The following is a 19,111-nucleotide window of genomic DNA, read 5'->3' as shown; positions in this document are numbered from 1 at the left end:
TTTTTAACGATCGCATATGTTATAAACGCATCACCTGGTCAGTTTGACAATAGACTAGGCCCAATTAGCTTTACAAGTTACAGATCCGGTCTAGACCGGATAAGGAAACAGTAGGTGTGCTTGTGACTATACGTGGGTGTGCAAATTGCCGGATACAGTAGGCGGGCTCTACACAGGATCTGGTTTGTTATGAACGTTAACTAAGGCTAATGTTAGCCACTGATTGTGGGCATTTATAGCTCGGCCGTCATCAGTGGCGTACCGCAGTTATTGTCGTCGATTTTATGTCTGCGTTAATGCATTATGGAGCAAAAATGTCTCTTTAGACCAGGGTTTTGGTGTGCCGTATGAATGTACCATGGATTTTGTGTATAATATGTCCACGCGCAGACGCACGCGCTTGTGCGGGCCTATTCCCACAGCTGTCATTAAATAGTATCATTTATTTTCGCTTGCTGCTGTGAGACACCTGACATCTTGTTGCCCAATGTGCTTATCATGACTATACACCAGCAAGAACATAAAGTGACTTGATATCAGGTCACTTAACGTCTCATAGTAGTTGTTATAAAATGGCCACAGACAGTGTGTACACTTGACTACACAGTCAAACACTATTCTATTATTCAATGTGGCCACTAGATGGCTTCCTTGAATAATAGAATAGAAGTCTGTTGTTGTTGAAGGAACCGAACTGCATTGATATTTTAGATTGTTGAGCTGTTTGATGAACTGAGCCGAATTATTATGGGAATTACAAAAACAAAAACAAAAAATTCTCTTTTTTATTTTATTTTATTTCAAAATCGGGAAATCTCTCTGTTATTCATAAATTGATTAAATTAATTGTTCTTCATGCGGTGAAAGTGTAGTAGGCATTATTGGGACAGGCCATGTAAATCCACTAAAAAGTATTCATTCAATTAATTAATGTTCTTAACCTGCCCTTTTCTCTTCATGGTAAAGACTCACTTATGAGTCTTGCTTGGCTTTTGCTGACCAGTCCAGCCTGGTCAGTCTAAAACGGCTTGACCAGCTTCAAGCAGGGTGGGAGATATTACACCATCTTTGATAGTGTAATATCAAATTGCATTTTTGCGTCAGTTGCAAAAGAAAGAAAGAGTTTACCATTACTAGAGGATTAAAGCAAATATATTATGTTTATAATGACTGGGGAGGTTGTGAATGGAAGGGGTTATTAGCACATCCATACAACTGAAAACCCTGCTTGATTCACAACTGAAAACCCTGCTTGATTCACTGTCCTGTCGGCTGAAAGTGAGTATTTGGATGGTGGTTCTCATTTGATGTAACTGCAATTCATAGGACGGGTTCCCTAAATAATTCCCCTCCTCTCCTTTATACCTGGTTTAAACTTATGATTTGACAATAAAGTAGAAATTGATCTACATAGGCCAGCACGCAGGCACACTACAATAGATGTGGCATCGATTAATCCACTTCTACCACTGGACAAACATTTCACCTGATCATAATGTCTACACACTTCATAAACCAGCTCCTCTATCAGCAGTGCTTTAAAGTCAAGGACTCTCAGTCACTCATAAACTTTATCAAGGGCTAAAGGTTGGGTCTTGTAAACGTGCATGGCATGGGTAAATCTGAGGAGGTGACAGGATCTTCACATTCAACATCTCCACCATGCAGAGACTATTGTTATTGACAGGACTGGTGGCTTTAGCCACTTCCTACTCTGTGAGTATTATTATTATTATTTTTATTACTGTAAATGTGGGCCTATATATTAAATTGATCTGTTCTGCATGGATTTGGAAGAATCAGAATAATCAGAATAAATTCTGTGTAGGACGGTGTGTTATGAGCATCTGCTGATTTGGTTATGGTTAGGATGTCATACATGCCTATATTCTGTGATGATTCACAATGGTTAATGGTTTTGTTGTCCTGCAGATACGTGTGTCCCCTGAAGTACATGGTATGTTAAAGTGTTCATCTACAAACTATTTTTATGCAATCGTTTATGTATTCATTCATTACAGATATATAACTTTTTAGAACAAACATACTGACTAAAAGCAAATCAGAGCATGACCCAGTTTTTAGTTAATTGTATGTTAATTGTAATTTTTTCATTGTTTCATATCAGTGTAATTTTGTTATGCACATTTTATGTACTCCATTATCTGTACTGTATTATGGTTTTATGATGAGGATTAAGAATTAGCAATAGCTATAAATTCCCTGTGCAATCAGTTTCATGCTCTGTATTGGAACTATGCTAAACCGCATCATCCAAATAAAATTGAAATAAAATATGTGTAACTAATATATATAATATATATAAATAAAAATGTCTTTTTTCTTCTTATTCCAATGCAGAGGTATATGAGAACGGCGAGGATGAGAACCCCTTCCTTAACTTGGGTAAGTTGCAAAGTTCTAACCTGAATGCACTCTCACTGCCTGGACGTGCAGTAAACATGCACATAATATGCTGTAGAATGCATTTGATTATTATGAAAATAATTGTGTGTGTGTGTGTGTGTGTGTGTGTGTGTGTGTGTGTGTGTGTGTGTGTGTGTGTGTGTGTGTGCGTGTGCGTGTGCTTGTGCGTGTGTGTGTGTGTGTGTGTGTGTGTTGGTGCTGCAGGATCAGATGCCAACTTGATTGAAGGGGACATTGTCCTTCCAGTGAGTTTTATAGATTAGTTGTTTTTTATCACTGTTCTACTAAACTAAAAGTCCATGGTGTAAATGCCCTCAATAGATTGTTTGTTTATTTATTGGTGTAATCTTTTGACTTTTTGAAAACATGGATATTAGCCAAAATATCAGATTGTTATATTTTCATTATGGGTCTTTATTACCCTCCATTTAGCTAATGATCACAATATTTTTGCCTGCATAGTACAGTACATCTTTTTCCTGACACAGAAAGGACGTAATGCCATGGTTAATACCACGTACAGGTGGAAGTTCCCAATCCCTTACATTCTGGGTGACGACTTGGGTACGTTTCTTGAGCTATATAAGAACACACACACCGAATTGTACTCTCTATTCCCTTTGCAAAAAATGACATGCAATGTACATTAGGGGCTGGACTAGGGTTATAGTACAGTACGCAATACCACTGTTACAATTGTGTTGTTTAAAACCAATCCTCAGACCTGAATGCCAAAGGCTGTGTCCATCAGGCCTTTGAAATGTACCGACTGAAGTCCTGCGTTGACTTCAAGCCTTATGAGGGAGAGAAGACCTTTATCAAGTTTGAGAAGAGAGGCGGGTATGGTGCCAGTTATGAGTTATCTGTCATGATTTGAATATGATGTTGTTTTTCAGTATGCAAATCAACTCTTCCATAATAAATGTTTCGTATGTCCATTGTCTTGTGATAGGTCTCGATCAGAAGTTAAATTTAAGCCAAATGACATTGCCTGTCTTCTCTTCATCCTCCACTGTACATGTGTTGCTATACCTGTGTACAGCTGTAACCTGCTGTACTCAGTACCAATGTCAGACGGATGTTGTGAAACTCATTTGGAGGAAAAACACAATTTTCTATCAAACCCATTTCTTTTGGCTGCTTGGGGGTTTCATCGCTTTACATTACAACAAAGTCTCGTTTTTTGCAAAAGAATGATTGTACAAAGTAAAATCCTCAGTGTTCATCTATCCAGACCATTTGTAACTCAGAGTATACAAATGCAACCAAACGGATACATTTTATACACACTCAAGTTAAAATAACACTGAGGTTTTACTGTAATGTATTGTGTGTACAGATACTGTACAGCTCCTATATCCACTGTCTGTATCTGTCTACTGTGTTTGTTCCCAGGTGTTTCTCCAGTGTTGGTGACCAACAGACAGGTCAGATTCTGTCCCTGGGGTCAGGCTGTGACCACAAGGCCGTGATTGAACATGAGCTGCTTCATGCCCTGGGTTTCTACCATGAACAGTCACGCACGGATCGAGATGACTATGTAGACATCCACCTGGACCAGGTTATAGACGGTATGGCTACCCGTTACCCACCAATGATGTAATTAATGGTATGGCAATTATTGTTCTAAAAACGGATAATTGTCATGTCCATTGCACATAATGGGGTGAGGAGTGCTTAGGATAAGAAAGGGAGTCTATAAACACGTTTGTTATTGTTCTTATTTGTGGCCCGCTCGTTCATAAACCTGATTGTCAACTGGGTGCTTGGTCCGCGAAATGCTGTGAAATATTATGCAATTTAACCCATTCAATTTAACCAAGACTTGAGGCCGATTCTACAAATGCTTCTACAAAAACAGTTTTCTGAAACACTTATGTTCTTATAATATCAGTGGTTCTCAAACTCTTTCATGTCAAAAACCCCCAAAATGATATGTATTTGGCCGCGGACCCCATCCCAAAATATTTAGTTCCAGGGACCCCCCAGAAACAAAGATTTGAGTAATAAATGATTGCTTAAAGTATATATATTCAAAGATTTGCACACATTTTCACGATTTTTCTAAAATATCAGCTCTACAAGCTTGTATATCTGCTATTTTTGAAATATTGCACTTTTGCCAAAGTACAAAATAATGGTTAAAGTGGTTACACAGATGCGTTCCCTGGATTTGACTGATTTGACTGCCCTCCAAGCCCTCTGTTTTGGTAAGAATTACAAAATCTGTGACATTTCCCACAGGGCTGCAGCACAACTTCAACAAGTACAACGACGACTACATTACAGACCAGAACACGGCATACGACTACGAGTCACTCATGCATTACAGACCCTTCTCCTTCAACAAGAATGAGAGCATTCCCACCATCACCACCAAGATCCCAGAGTTCCTCAACGTCATCGGCCAGTACCTCGACTTCAGCAAGCTGGACGCCCTCAGGCTCAACCGCATGTACCAATGCTGTAAGCATTATATGCAGCAAGCACATTAGCATGTGGAAGGAACCAGGCATGAGGCATCTCTCTCTCTGTCTATGTCCGTCTCTTTTCAAACTGCGTTTATATTTTGATTAACGATGGGGTGAGAAAGTTTCAAATGGCATATCTTAAATCTACAAATAAAAATCCCAGATTGGGCCTTCATAGAAACCTGTGAAGCATTCAGTTGTGAGCTTGTAGATCGGCTATGTTCAACGAAGAGATTTGGTGTAGAGGAAAAAAGGATCCAAGTATAGACACAGGTGCACAGGTCAGCGATGTATAAATGGATTTAGTGGTTAAATTCTCACATGATGACGACCTGCTCTTCTCTCTCCACCACCCCCAGCGGGGCCTCTCACTATGGTGGACCAGTGTGCATTTGAGTTTGCCAGCATCTGTGGCATGATCCAGAGCACCACCGATGACGATGACTGGGTCCACACCCTCGATCACACCCACGATCACACCCTCATGGGACAATGTCGAGGTGACTGTTAAAACGTGATAAGATTAAACCGAATATGAATATACACTAAAAGATTGTATTAATGTATATTTCATTTCTGTGTTTTCAGATGCCGGTTACTTCATGCATTTCAACACCGCTGTTGGAGAGGCGCAGGAGTCTGCCCTGCTGGAGTCACGGACCCTCTATCCCAAGAGGAAGTTCCAGTGTCTGCAGTTCTTCTACAAGATGACAGGAAGCTCCGAGGACAGGCTCGTCATCTGGGTCAAGATGGACGATGGCACAGGCACCGTACGCAAAGTGAAGAAAATCCACACCATTCATGGTACCTATTGGCTGTTACAAAAAAGAAAAAAAACAGATGTGCAAGATGCACAATCTGCTATTTTCACTGTTTTCGAAAATCTTTGAAAGTTTTTGAAAGTATAAAATAGGGCTTAAGTGATTAAAACCAGGAAAAGACAACACTTATGCCATATCACAATATTTTGATATCTGATATCCCAGACGATCTAGTCTCATATCATGATATTGATATAATATCGATATGTTACCGAGTCCTACTTTGCCCTCTGACTGTACAGCTATGTCCACTAATCAGCCTTTTCATTTGCACTGACTCTCAGCGGACTCTGACCACATGTGGAAGATCGCCCACGTCCCCATGGAGGTAGGGGTGAAATACCGCTACGCCTTCCAAGGCGTGCGTGGAAACACCTCCGCCGGCGGCGGCATCTACCTCGACGACATCAGCCTGACGGAGACCCGTTGCCCCAACGGCGTGTGGACGATCCGGAACTTCTCCGAGCTCATGGAAACGGCCGACGAGAACACGTTCATCGACAGCCCTCGGTTCTACAGCCCTGAAGGTTACGGCTATGGCGTCCGCGTCTTCCCCCTCTCGAGCTACAAAGACTTCACAGGGAACTACACAAGTCTGTACTTCCACCTGATCAGCGGGGAGAATGATGTGGTGATGCAGTGGCCGGCGGTCAACAGACAGGCCACCTTGGTGGTGATGGACCAAGATCCAGACATCAAGCTGAGGATGTCCACCGCCCGCAGCCTTACCACAGACATGAGGAACAGTAAGTGTTGTACCCGTGCCCAGTAAGGGCCTGTATGGCAGTGGTTCTCAAACTGTTTCATGTCAAGGACCCCCAAATTGATATGTATGTGGCCGTGGACCCCCATCTGAAAATGCTTTGTGCCAGAGACCCCCAGAAGAGATTTGTGTAAATACTTTTCAAAATTATGAAACATTTTCTAATACTTTGAAAAATGTACAAAAATGTTTGCATTTAATCATAATTAAGTAAAACAGTAAAAGTTTACTAAAAGAGCAAAGGTCACTGAGATCGAGATTCGAACCGGCGACACGGCTGCATTATAACTTATATGTGGCATGCGCCCGGACCGCTAGGCCAGCAGGCGCACCACTGGTCACAAATATTGATTTGAACTTAAATAAGAAATCACCAAAATAACACATACAACATGTTTAAGCATAATATGCTAATTCGCCTATTACATGGCGCTATTGTCTGCCAATTTACACGTTTTTTGTTAGTTTAAGAGTAAAGAATTTACAGTTGGAAAAGATCTACCCAGTAACATAAGAGAGTGTCCATCATTTACATCTTTTAAGATCAATCAAACGTGAACATTTTTAAATAGGCTATTATGTAGTTTTTTTTCTTTTTTTCTTGGGTGTCTTGTATTTTAGGTCAAAACTAGGTCTTTTTTACTGTTGTTTTTAGCCGCAGGCGCTAGCGCGGCTCTATAAACAGCACTAGTCTTAGTCCGACACCCGAGTGAAAAGTGTCGACACCCGAGTGAAAAGTGTCGACACCTAAGTGTCATTGGCTGTCCTGGCTGTCCATCACACTTCCCCCCTTTTAAGCCCCCCTTTTAAGCCAATGGGGAGACGAAAATGTAATGGACACGTTAGTCAACGAATTAGACGAGACGAAAATGTTAGGGCGGGACGAATGGAGAAGAGATCCAATCAGAATTACTCTTTTTGAGGGACTAGTTGGGAAGGGAACCAATCAGAACGATCCTCATTGTTAGTTAGGTTGACCCACCCGGAAGCAGACCATATTAGGGGCCAGCATGGACGAACACAAATCACACAACAAGAGAGCTTCAGGCCGGAGGGTTAATGCTAGCGTGCTTCATTAGACCTAGTTTGACTATTAAGTTATTATTTGGCCATGTTCACGCTGACTTCAATCTTAGCTATTGTTGGGAAGACCCGTGTGGTGTCACAAAATGTTGCCACCACTTATATAAAAAACATTACAGCGTTAATCTGCGACGCTAAATGTTGCCAGGTTTGGCGAGAGAAACAAGCAATCCAAAAAACAAGTAATCAGGTCTATGAAAAGATTGGGCCCAAAAAAGCCTGCCGCATGCGGCTTTATTATGACTTTGGTCATTCTTGTTTCTCTTCTGTTTGTACCCTTTTAGTAATGTCTATATGTGCTCTTTTTTGTAATGTTGCAAAAAACAGACACACAGTCAAGTCCTATTTTTCCGTCCTGTGTTTTCTAGCAACAGCCGGACTGCCGTTTTGGGACAACCCTTCTAAGGTGGGGGTACTTGACCCAGAAAACAACTTCTTCAGAGGACCTATTTGGGGCTGGCGGAACTTCGTCAAGCACTTCGATCTGAGACGACGGAATTACCTCAAGAATGATGACCTCATTATCTTTGTCGACTTTGAAGGTTAGTGCTTTGTGTGTGTGTGTGTGTGTGTGTGTGTGTGTGTGTGTGTGTGTGTGTGTGTGTGTGTGTGTGTGTGTGTGTGTGTGTGTGTGTGTGTGTGTGTGTGTGTGTGTGTGTGTGTGTGAGAGCCTATATTTCTTTTAAGCTAATGAATACATCCTCATATCTATTTAATGGATACCTACTGGTAGGTGTGTAAATCCAAAATGATGAGTAGGTAAATAAATATAATATGTGTACTGTTTATTTTCCAGACATAACATCCCTGATCAAAACAGAGGTTCCTATTCAGCCAAAGAAGTAACATTTCTTACTGTATTGAAGGTAGGACTATACTTATTTTATCATTTACAGGGTCCACCTCACCAACTGATGCATGTTCTTTATTATGATGTCATCTAAAAAATTAATCTCTTTCTTTGTCATTTGAACGAGACAGACACCAGACATGTGGATGTGATGTGCCAGGGTGAGCCAGTGTCCAGATGATTTCCAAGGTGATGCCACATATTTATGTAGTGCTTTAAAATACAAATGTACATTTGCTGTTTGCAAATGAATAAGGTAATCAGACTACTGACAAATGTATTAAGACATTCTAGATTTAAGTGTCGTTAAGCAATTTAGACAAAACTTACTTTTCTCTTCACTAAAAGCAACATAAACTATACCTATAATAATTGGTTCATTTTGTGAAGTTATAGGACTACTTTTCTTGTAAAAACTAATGACAAAGCCCACGGAATGCCATGAACATCTCATCACATTTATTGAAAACATAGTGCGTCCTATTCAGTGATAGGGCTATTGATAGCAACAGAATGCATATCAAAATATACATTATTCTCAAATTGCACAATAATTTCAGGATGGGAGAAGGTTCAAGTTGAACTTCTACTTCAGTCACATAAATGTGTAGCTATTTTCAATACTTCAATACTCCTGAAAGTGACCATTGTTGAAGGAGACATTGGATTGGACATTGGAAGTGTACACTGTTAAGAACTATGGTTAGGTAAAATGACCCCTGACATGGATTATGATGGAATATTATGGCAGTGATTGCAAAGCTCAATCACTCATCAGTTTAGTGATTGTGTAGATAATGAGTCAATTATGTCCTGCTAATGTCCAGGCAGATATGAATAAATTGTACAATAAATCAAATATATCAAGGTTGAACTTCGTTCTTTAATTGTGTTAAGGCTAATAAATCATTAATGTAGAATGTTCTTGATTTATGAGTTTACAGTCATTTTAACATAACACTTGATGGAAAAAATAAATGGATAAAAGAATGTATGTTTCATCGTCAATCTGTATCTCTGGTCGCCATGCCTAGTCTTTTCCAGAAAGAGAACAAAAATAAAAACAGTTGAGCATAAACTTACAGTGCAGTTTATATTATACGGTGTATCCTGCTATCGCCTGCACATACTGTAGATAAAACACTGGGTTTGAATGTTTTGTGCTATGAATACATACTATTGTGAACTCATTATGTCTAAAGTACTGTCTAAAGTACTTAAAGGTGTCCAAAACACCTGATGCAGAAAACATTACACTGCGTAAGTTTGCAAGTGACAACAGCTCTGACGTCCGTTTGGTTAATTTGTATAGAAAAGTCAAGGATGGGTGACTACATACTACATCTAATCAATTCAAGCGTTACAGGCAAGGTTTAATAGGTGTAATTTTTTAAAACATAATCACTCACTATGTGACATTGTGAAACAATGCTGAAGTCTGACAGAAAATGCTACTTCAAATGTTTTGGTCAGCCATGAGATTGAACTGATAAAGAAGTCATGAAGTCCCAAACTCTTGTAGAGGTCAGATAAGCTCACAGTTCACCAATAAGTAATTGATTCTAGCAGTACACTATACAGCTGATAAAATGTTAGTGATATGAACATTGGTGAGGACGCGTGTGTTACTCATTAAATGCTATTCTGCCAAGACCAAAGTTCCAGTCCTGCTGCATGTCTTTATGGAGGTGTTTATTGTTGTGTGACAGAAGCACATTTCTCACACGTCTTCAGACTGAAAACATGGATGGTGGAAGCACACTGTGGAGGATTGCCGCATTCATTTCAATTTTCATCACTTTCCAAGCGGAGGTAATTGAACGTTTTTGAAGCATAGCAATTGCATAGCAATTGAAGTTATGTTGATTATTATTAAACTGAAAGAAGTCTATGCCTTGATTGTCTTTTTTTCTTCGTGTTACAGGTCCAAGCTCTTCCAACATTTTCCGGTAGGTTGAAGTTCCTTCATTATTAGACAGATCACTATTTCCATTACATCAACTCTTCTTTGCCTTTGGTTATAGTAAATCTTTCTGTCATTGACCCTGAATGCCAGGTGGAGATGCAGATGCAGATGCAGGAGAACTAAGAGATGACATATTTGACATCAACAGAGGTAAAGCTTCAACACGTCCACTATGATCATATGCCTTGATGGCGATGTGTGTGCATTTGTAACCATTTGTAACCATTAACCACTGATAGAGCATGCATATGACACAAAGATAAATAGCCTAATTGGAGACATTCTATGGATTTTACAGACTTAACTCACCTGTTTGAGGGAGACATTGCTATCGATGTAAGTGTTTGCCACCTCCTTATGAAGAATTCAAATCATAGCATACTGTGCATGCACACACTGCCTGACTATTTTAATATACATTCTGCAGGCCAGCAGAAATGCAATCCTCAATGAAACCATGAGATGGACGTTTCCCATCCCTTACATCCTAACAGATTCCTTAGGTATGCACTACAGTGTAATACATATCCAAAATGACGTAATGATGAGAACTTACATTATTGATAATTTACAAATCAGTTTCCCATTTCTCTAGAGCTGAATGCCAAAGGTGTGATCCACCAGGCTTTTGAAGCCTATCGTTTGAAATCCTGTGTGGACTTTAAGCCCTATGAAGGGGAGAGCACCTACATTTCATTCACTAAGCTGTCAGGGTGAGTTATGCCAGAATGTCCGAGTAGCGCCATGTGGACTGTTGCTCAACTTAATAGGACCACTATGTCAAATCTTCCAAATCAGAGATCAAAACATGCTTATGTGACAAGGCATCATGACGTGAGACATTCTCATTTGCAATGTAAAAAGACAAAAACCAAGACGTATGTTAAATTGACCATTTACTTATTTACTGGATATTCTGCTTTGCTCGGTGACTGAAGTACAGTAATGCTTTGCTTTTAGCTTCAATAAAACTAAAATAAACATAAGCATTTATAATCTCCCACAACAAACCATGATGAAGATTTTGATAAAGCGGCAGAACAGTCTTGTGTAGTGCTGTAGTACACTGGTTTTCAATGTGGGGTACGTACGGGGTCCCCCAGGCCAGGGGTCCTGAAGAGTTGCAGGCCTGTAACTCTGAGAGTGTAGAAATTAACCCTTATGGGTCAATTTGGTTCCATTTGTTCACTCCCAGAGTTATATTAACCCTGAGGATTTTACTGTGTAAATTGTCGGTCCCAGAGATAAAATAAAAGTGGAATCAAATAGGGGTCAGTGTTCTAGTGCAGGGGTCTTCAACAGTGGGTCCGGGACCCCTAGGGGGTCCCAGAGTTACTACAGGGTGTCCGCGAAATCTTTGTGCGATGGGGAACATTAACCGAAAATATCAGATCTACAGGCTTACAACGCCTTGCGCTGCGTTGTGAGCTTGTAGATCTGCTATTTTCAGAGAGTTGCGAGAGGGAAAAAGAGCAGACAAAGTACAGAACGGTCAAGTTGACTAAATATTGAGGGTTTAAAAGGTTAAATATCTGAAAATACACGTTAGTATGAATCCAACTATCTATGAAATGCTTAATCTGCAACACAATTTTATACAATAAGTAGTGGGGGTCCCTGCTTCATCTCTCTCTCAGCTAAGGGGTCCTTGGCCTGAAAAACGTTGAAGACCCCCTGTTCTGGTGCATGTCAAACAGGGGGTCCTTGACATTCAAAAGTGTGTGCTGCTGTGGTAGCAGTAATCCTGTGGCATCTCCTCAATGCTGTACAGATGCTGGTCATTTGTTGGAGACTTCAGAACGGGCCAGAACCTGTCCATTGGGGCGCGCTGCGACACAAAGGCCATTGTGGAGCACGAGCTCCTCCACGCTCTGGGCTTCTACCACGAGCAGTCCCGCTCCGACAGAGACGACTACGTCATCATCCACTGGGACCAGATTACAGAAGGTACGTACACTGTAAAATCCTGTGTTCATTTACACATGTAGCCATATTGACAGGGTCAACATTTGTACATTGAGTTACAAATGGATAAATAAACACTGTCTATGATGTGATTTTATTTTAAGTTTTTAATTGCCATGCTACAGTGTATAACTTCCGCATCAGGGTCATTGTTTTACATTTTATGTCGATTAACGTTCATTCTATACCATTTTCATTACATATTCTCTTGTCCTGTTTAGCTGTCTATTTACTTCTAATATTAGGTTTCTTTAATAATAATTGTCACAGAATTTTTAATTCTTTGCTTCTGTATTTATTTGTATGATGATGTAACTTAAACTAAACCATGGAGACCAAAATGCATGAAGAAACACTAAAACTAGCTTACTAATAAAAACAGACAAAACCGAACAAAAGGACAGAAATGCACTATTATAATCTACAGTCTAGACTCTAGAGTAATCATACTGTCTCTGACCCCCCAACCACACACACACACACACACACACACACACACACACACACACACACACACACACACACACACACACACACACACACACCCCCACAGGCATGGAGCACAATTTCAACAAGTATGACGATGACTTCATCACCGATCTGAACACACCGTACAACTATGAGTCCATCATGCACTACAGACCCTTCTCCTTCAACAAGAACGCCAGCCTCCCCACCATCAGCACCGCCATACCGTACTTCAACGAGATCATTGGGCAGCGGCTTGACTTCAGTCCTCTGGACATCACCAGGCTCAACCGCATGTACGACTGTGGTAAGTGGACAAAGATGGAATTAAGTAATTATAACAGTGGTGGAAAAAGTACTCAATTTGTTCACTTGAGTAAAAAGTATCAATACTGCAATGTAGAAATACTCTGTTACAAGTAAAAGTCCAGAATTCAAAATGTACTTGAGTGAAAGTACAAAAGTATTGGTATCAAAATGTTCTTAATAAAGACATTCCTCAATAATCATGATCAGTTGATTGGAAATGAGAATTTTAAAATGGGAAACATAAACTCTCTTCACATACATAGTATATGATAATTTAATTATCAGTGATAATTTAATTATCCTCAGTGATCATTTAATTATTTGTAACTAAGAGATCCAGAGATGATTTTAACCTGATAAAGCACAACTCTAATTATGGACCATTGTTGTTGCAGCTGACACCCTTACTCTCCTGGACCAGTGTTCCTTTGAGCAGATCAACATCTGTGGAATGATCCAGAACGAGGCAGACAATGCAGACTGGGTCCAGACCTTAAGCACTCCGGTTGAGATAGATCACACCTTGGCAGGGCGCTGCAAAGGTTAGCAGCAAATGAATCAAATGTTGTTTTTTTGTCAAATCAGTACACTTTGATTAATATGCTTCTCATATTGTGCCAAAATTGAAAACCTGCATAGTATTACCTTTAAACCTTAAAACAGTGGTTCTCAAACTTTTTTGTGCCAAGGACCCCCGAATTGATATGCATGTGGCCGCGGACCCCCACCTGAAAATATGTTGTGGCAGGGACCCCCAGAAGCAAAGATTTGTGTTAAAAAAATGAACAAAATTAGAAAAAGATTTAAAGATTTGCACACATTTTCAAGATGTTTTAAAAATAGCAGATCTACAAGCTATGAGCTTGAAGATCTGCTATTTCTGAATAGCCAAAGTATAAAATATGGATAAAGGGGACACTTTATTAACTAATTTTGCTGGGCATCCCCTGGTATCCCCCCAAGGACCCCTGGGGGTCCCCGGACCCCACTTTGAGAACCAATACCTTAAAAGATTCATTGACCAACTACTGTATGTCTTTTGTCATCCCTCGCTATCTCTTTAGACGCGGGCTACTTCATGAAGTTCGACACATCCGCTGGTATCGCTGGTCATAGCGGCTTGCTGGAGTCGCGCATCCTTTACCCCAAGAGAGACGAACAGTGCCTGCAGTTCTTCTACAGGATGACTGGTGGCGTAGGGGACAAGCTGGTTATCTGGATCAGAACTGATGACGGGACTGGGACTGTTCGCAGTGTCAGGAAGATCCACACTATCACAGGTTTTGCATTCTAGTCCACTCAAGTCTCGTACAAACTTCCATTTAGGGGTGCCTGGTGACTCAAACAGTTAGAACGCTTACCACATGCTCTCTATGCTCTCTTATCTAATAAAGAAATAGAAATGGCATAATAAAAGAAACAACTTTATTTGTGTTGCACCGTTCATGCATAGGAAAACTCAATGTGTGTGGTACAGCGCTGGACAGTATTGGTTACACTTTCACTCAGCATGTAGGACAGAAATTATCTCTTGCTGCAGAGCAAGCAGCACCATCCCCCAAGTTCCTTTAAACTTCATTCAGTGCATATTATAATATTGTTGTTGTCACACAAAATCTTATACCTCTAATTTTGGCCTTGCTTAATACTTACAGTACCTGATTTATGCCTTGATTTAAAACATTTTCTTTACATTTACTGAATTTTGAATTTCCTGAATATCACAACCCATTCAAAACATATTCTGTAATGTTTTGGATCAAATCATTATACTGAATGATATGTATTTTTGGGGTTGTAGGATTGTGTTGGATGTGTCAATAAATACAGTTGTTAAATCCCTTGTTATTCATCTTTCTCAGGTGATTTAGATGACTCTTGGAAAATAGCCCATGTGACCCTAAAGGTCACAGAGAAGTTCCGCTACTTCTTCCAGGCAATCAGAGGACCAGCTAATGACACAGGTGCCATCTTGATCGATGACATCACGCTCACAGAGACGGTTTGTCCCAGTGCCGTCTGGCAGATCCAGAACTTCACGGGCCTGCTCGCCACCACGCCCTTGGGTATTAAAGTTAGCAGCGATTGCTCCTTCCACGACTCGGAAGGTTACGCTTTTGGGATCAGCGTTTACCCGAATGGAAAAGATTACAGTGACTACGTTGGCGTGTACTTTCACCTCTGCAGCGGACCAGATGATGCCGTGCTGGAGTGGCCAGTGAAGAACAGGCAGGTGACCATCACAGCCATGGACCAGGATCCCGATGTCAAGCAGAGGATGTCTGCTGCCAGAAGCTTCACAACTGGTGGGCCCAAGTTTATACAATAGCAGTGAGGAATTACCCATAGTCCACAAACTGTAATTTAAAAAAACTACTGTTATGTCTTTGTTGGAAGTAAAAGCCTTAATGAGGACACATTTATTGATTAGTTGTTTCAGTCACTGGACCAAGGATTTGTATTTTTGTATTTTCAACATATATTGTTACACTGGATTCAGCCCTTATTCACCCAGGGCCTACTGTACATTGAAGTATTTTAGTTTGTTTAAGATACATTAGTTCCATTTTAATTGAAGATCATCATTAAAGAATAATTCCGTTGATGTTTTTGAATATTAGGCAAATTGCAAATAATTATTTTTATTTGATCATATTAAATTTGTATTTTTTTCCTTTCCAGATGAAAGTAAACGGTGGATCAAGCCTTCAGCTGCCTCAGGAGCAGCGTGGGATGAAACGTGCCAGTGTTTCCGTAGTAATGAATATGGCTGGGCCACCTTCATCACTCTCAAACAGATGCAGAGGAGGAGCTTCCTCAAGGGCGATGACCTCATCATCACCGTTGACTTCAATGGTGAGGGGCAGGATACTATTAGCCACATGAACCCTAGCGTCCCTATAAAATAGCAGATCTACAAGCTAGATATTTAGTGTGCAGCAAAAACAGGAGGAGTCCTAGTATAGAGCCTTCAGGAATCCAGTCATCTAAGTATAGGGTTTAAGTGGTTAGTATTTATTTTGTACAGAATGTGAATACGAGATCAACGTAGGCAATTTAACTGTAGAGAAAGCTTGTATGTGGCAAATTGTCTTTTTATACCATTTTATTTTATTTTGCTATTTAATTTTGCCTTTTTATGCCTTATGGTAGGCACTTTGAATTGCAGTACTGGGTGCACTGTGAAATCCATGGTGTTAATTTAACTTTGAGAATGTACAAATGTGTCCATTTGGATACATGTATACAATTTACAAGTTACAAAAGGATAAACACTTTAAGTTAATTAACACTGAGGATTTTACTGTGTGTAAGTTCTAGAAAGTGATTTGGAAATACAAAACCAGTAATGACAACACAGTAATTTCCATATGTGGTGGATGAAAAGAAGGATAAGAATGCATTTGTAAAATTACACTGTCATTTATTGTCTCCGCCAGGCCGAAAGGCATGGCGAGAGAGTATGTTTTGCACCCTGTCCGTCCATCCGTGTGCGTGTGTGTGTGTGTCCGTGTGTGTGTGTCCGTGTGTGTGTATCCGTGTGTGTATGTCCGTCTGTGAACAGCTAATCTCTGACACCGTTGGCTTGATCGCAGCGAAACTGTGCACACACTCCCTGGATGCCTATTTAGAACCTTTGCCCCAAATTTTCACTTTCAATTTTCAATTTTCACATGGGCCTGTTATAGCGCCACCAGGAGGCCGCTTTTTCCAAAACACATTTTTTGACAGTACTCCTATAGATTTTGTCCAAACATCACGCAAATCGGTACACAGTATCTCTATAGTCATTAAACGAAACCGGTATTTCAGATTTTTCATATTCCATCTTGATTGGGTAAAAATGGCTTCCAAAGTTTGCAGGAGTGCTCTGTTTTGAACAAAATGCCTCAAATCATGAACACAGCATGCAATTTCCCTGAAATTCTGCACGCGCATTCCCACTATACAGAGAAAGAAATGCCACTTCAAATTTTTCAAATCAGCCGCTATAACAGACCGATTCGTGTTTTTACCTATAACTGCACCGATCTGTATAAAACTTTGTATGCGCACTCCCAAGGAAAAGCCTTTGCCCTGCATTTTCCATATCTGCCTTTTATAGCGCCACCAAGAGGCCGACTTATGTAAAACATATTTTTTTATATCACTCCTTCCCATTTTATCCAAATTTCACGCAAATCGGTACACATGATCTCTATAGTCATGTGATCAAGACGGATCTGTTTGATTTTTCATATTCCATCTTGATTGGCTAAGATTAACATCTAAAGTTTGCAGGAGTGGCTTGTTTTGAACAAAATGCCGCAAATCATGAACGCAGAGTCTGATTGCGGTGAAACTTTCCACGCACATTCACACTACAGTATGTCACAAATGCCACCCTTTTAACATTGGCCTGTTGTAGTGCCACCAGCAGGTCAAATTTAGCAAAACACATTTTTAGCACAAAATGCCTCAAATCACGAATGCAGTGTCCGATTGCCATGCACGGCCTAGGAAGAAATGGCACCCTTTTCACATTGGCCTATTTATAGTGCCACCATAAGGCCAAAATAACCTACCTGACATGGCAGAGACCTGTGCTCCGAGGAGCACTTTTTCTAGTTTGTATTTCTTTTGTACAGAATGTGAATACGAGATCAACGTAGGCAATTTAATTTTATTATTTATTTAGCATTATTACTTCATGCCTTTTTATGCCTTATGTTAGGCACTTTGAATTGCAGTACTGGTAAAGGGAAGTTTGTGGCTCTTATTTATTTTTAGAAGAGTTGCATGCAGAGTTGTGTTGAGCATAATGCTGAAAGCAAATGAACCTTTCATCACCATTGTTCATATGAGAAGTTATTTGATTATCAGTTTACTTTCCCTTGTAATGGGCTGATGTAAAATCAGAGGGTTGGAATCCACTTGTCTCTTGCCACAGGACATTGTGTCTCTCGGACGTTGTTAAACCATGTTGATGAGCAAATCATAGGTAATGCAATCTGACCATTAGTCATGTAAACTGTTCCTCTTCTCTTCATCCCATCAGATTTGACCCACCTGATCAAGTCTGAGGTGCCTGTTGTACCAGCCTTGCAGGGGGATGACATCAGAGAAGTACAGCCAATCAGAGAGGAGGAAAAGAATGCTGAGGTTCCAGCTATGCAGAGTGATGACATCACAGAAGTACAGCCAATCAGGGAGGAGGAGGAGAAGAAGAACGTTGAGGTTCCAAAACGCAGAGATGTGCGCTCCGCCACTACTAATCCCTGCCTTCCCAACCCCTGCTTAAATGGAGGAGTGTGCGTAGACAGTAAAGGGAAAGCATCATGCAGGTGTGTGTGTGTGTGTCCATCTGTGAGTGCATGCATGCATGTGTGTGTGATGTGTGTATGCTTGTACTGTTTGTGTGTGTGTGTGTGTGTGTGTGTGTGTGTGTGTGTGTGTGTGTGTGTGTGTGTGTGTGTGTGTGTGTGTGTGTGTGTGTGTGTGTGTGCAAACACGCTGGTCGATTATTCAATTCATCGAAAAAGTAATTGATAATATAATCACAAAGAAAATGATCTATAGTTGCAGCCCTGATGTTCTAATGACATGATGTACTGTATCTGTCCCCTGACTTCAGGTGTGCATCAGGCCAGGCCACCTACTATGCGGGTGAGAGATGTCAAAAGCAGCACATGGACGGAACTGTTCTTGGAGTGTTGATTGGCGGGGCCTCGGGGACAATCATTCTGACGCTGGCCATCTTCTCTGTCATCAGGAGGCCTCAGTGAAACTGTTCAGACAGACCACCAGTGTTTCCCCTACATTCCTTCAGCTATGGTGGTCTCCTCCGTATAGCAACAAAACTATACCACCACACCTGAAGGAAACTGTTAACTTAAAGCGGCACTATGTAACTTCATTTTTCAATGAATAAAATGTAATTTTGTCCAATCTGTATGGTAGAGTATGTTAATACAATATAACTTATACAATTGGGGTGGTTATATTTTG

The 19,111-nt window shown here is 40.5% G+C and overlaps 2 protein-coding genes across 2 annotated transcripts; both read left to right on the top strand.

Moving 5' to 3' along the window:
* The first annotated feature begins 1,879 nt into the window (after positions 1-1,879).
* Positions 1,880-9,260, top strand: mep1a.1 (meprin A, alpha (PABA peptide hydrolase), tandem duplicate 1). Its single transcript, XM_084081963.1, has 13 exons — positions 1,880-1,957; positions 2,362-2,406; positions 2,632-2,672; positions 2,916-2,991; positions 3,150-3,267; positions 3,823-3,998; positions 4,672-4,893; positions 5,258-5,398; positions 5,487-5,702; positions 6,004-6,465; positions 7,934-8,107; positions 8,362-8,431; positions 8,547-9,260. The coding sequence occupies exons 1-12, from the start codon at positions 1,906-1,908 to the stop codon at positions 8,409-8,411; spliced, it is 1,773 nt and encodes a 590-aa protein (XP_083938089.1). The 5' UTR covers positions 1,880-1,905; the 3' UTR covers positions 8,412-8,431; positions 8,547-9,260.
* An 898-nt stretch (positions 9,261-10,158) lies between these two features.
* mep1a.2 (meprin A, alpha (PABA peptide hydrolase), tandem duplicate 2) lies at positions 10,159-18,888 on the top strand (the record flags this gene model as incomplete). Its single annotated transcript, XM_084082089.1, has 14 exons — positions 10,159-10,227; positions 10,340-10,364; positions 10,472-10,531; positions 10,680-10,717; positions 10,809-10,884; positions 10,977-11,094; positions 12,153-12,328; positions 12,900-13,121; positions 13,519-13,665; positions 14,188-14,403; positions 14,986-15,429; positions 15,806-15,979; positions 18,162-18,447; positions 18,738-18,888. The coding sequence occupies 14 exons, from the start codon at positions 10,159-10,161 to the stop codon at positions 18,886-18,888; spliced, it is 2,202 nt and encodes a 733-aa protein (XP_083938215.1).
* Positions 18,889-19,111: the final 223 nt, after the last annotated feature.

Source organism: Gymnoscopelus microlampas (assembly GCF_963454915.1).
Source record: "Gymnoscopelus microlampas genome assembly, chromosome: 16".
NCBI lineage: Eukaryota > Metazoa > Chordata > Actinopteri > Myctophiformes > Myctophidae > Gymnoscopelus > Gymnoscopelus microlampas.
The sequence above is the reverse complement of the archived record's forward strand: the minus strand, read 5'-3'. Positions and strand labels throughout refer to the sequence as shown.

What these genes read in the sequence shown, in the direction of transcription:
- mep1a.1 (XM_084081963.1), top strand. Translation starts at nt 1,906, where the DNA reads ATGGTTAATGGTTTTGTTGTCCTGCAGATACGTGTGTCCCCTGAAGTA. An exon ending in CCTGGACCAGGTTATAGACG is followed by an intron (nt 3,999 to 4,671) that starts GTATGGCTACCC and finishes CATTTCCCACAG; the next exon opens with GGCTGCAGCACAACTTCAAC. An exon ending in CCTCATGGGACAATGTCGAG is followed by an intron (nt 5,399 to 5,486) that starts GTGACTGTTAAA and finishes CTGTGTTTTCAG; the next exon opens with ATGCCGGTTACTTCATGCAT.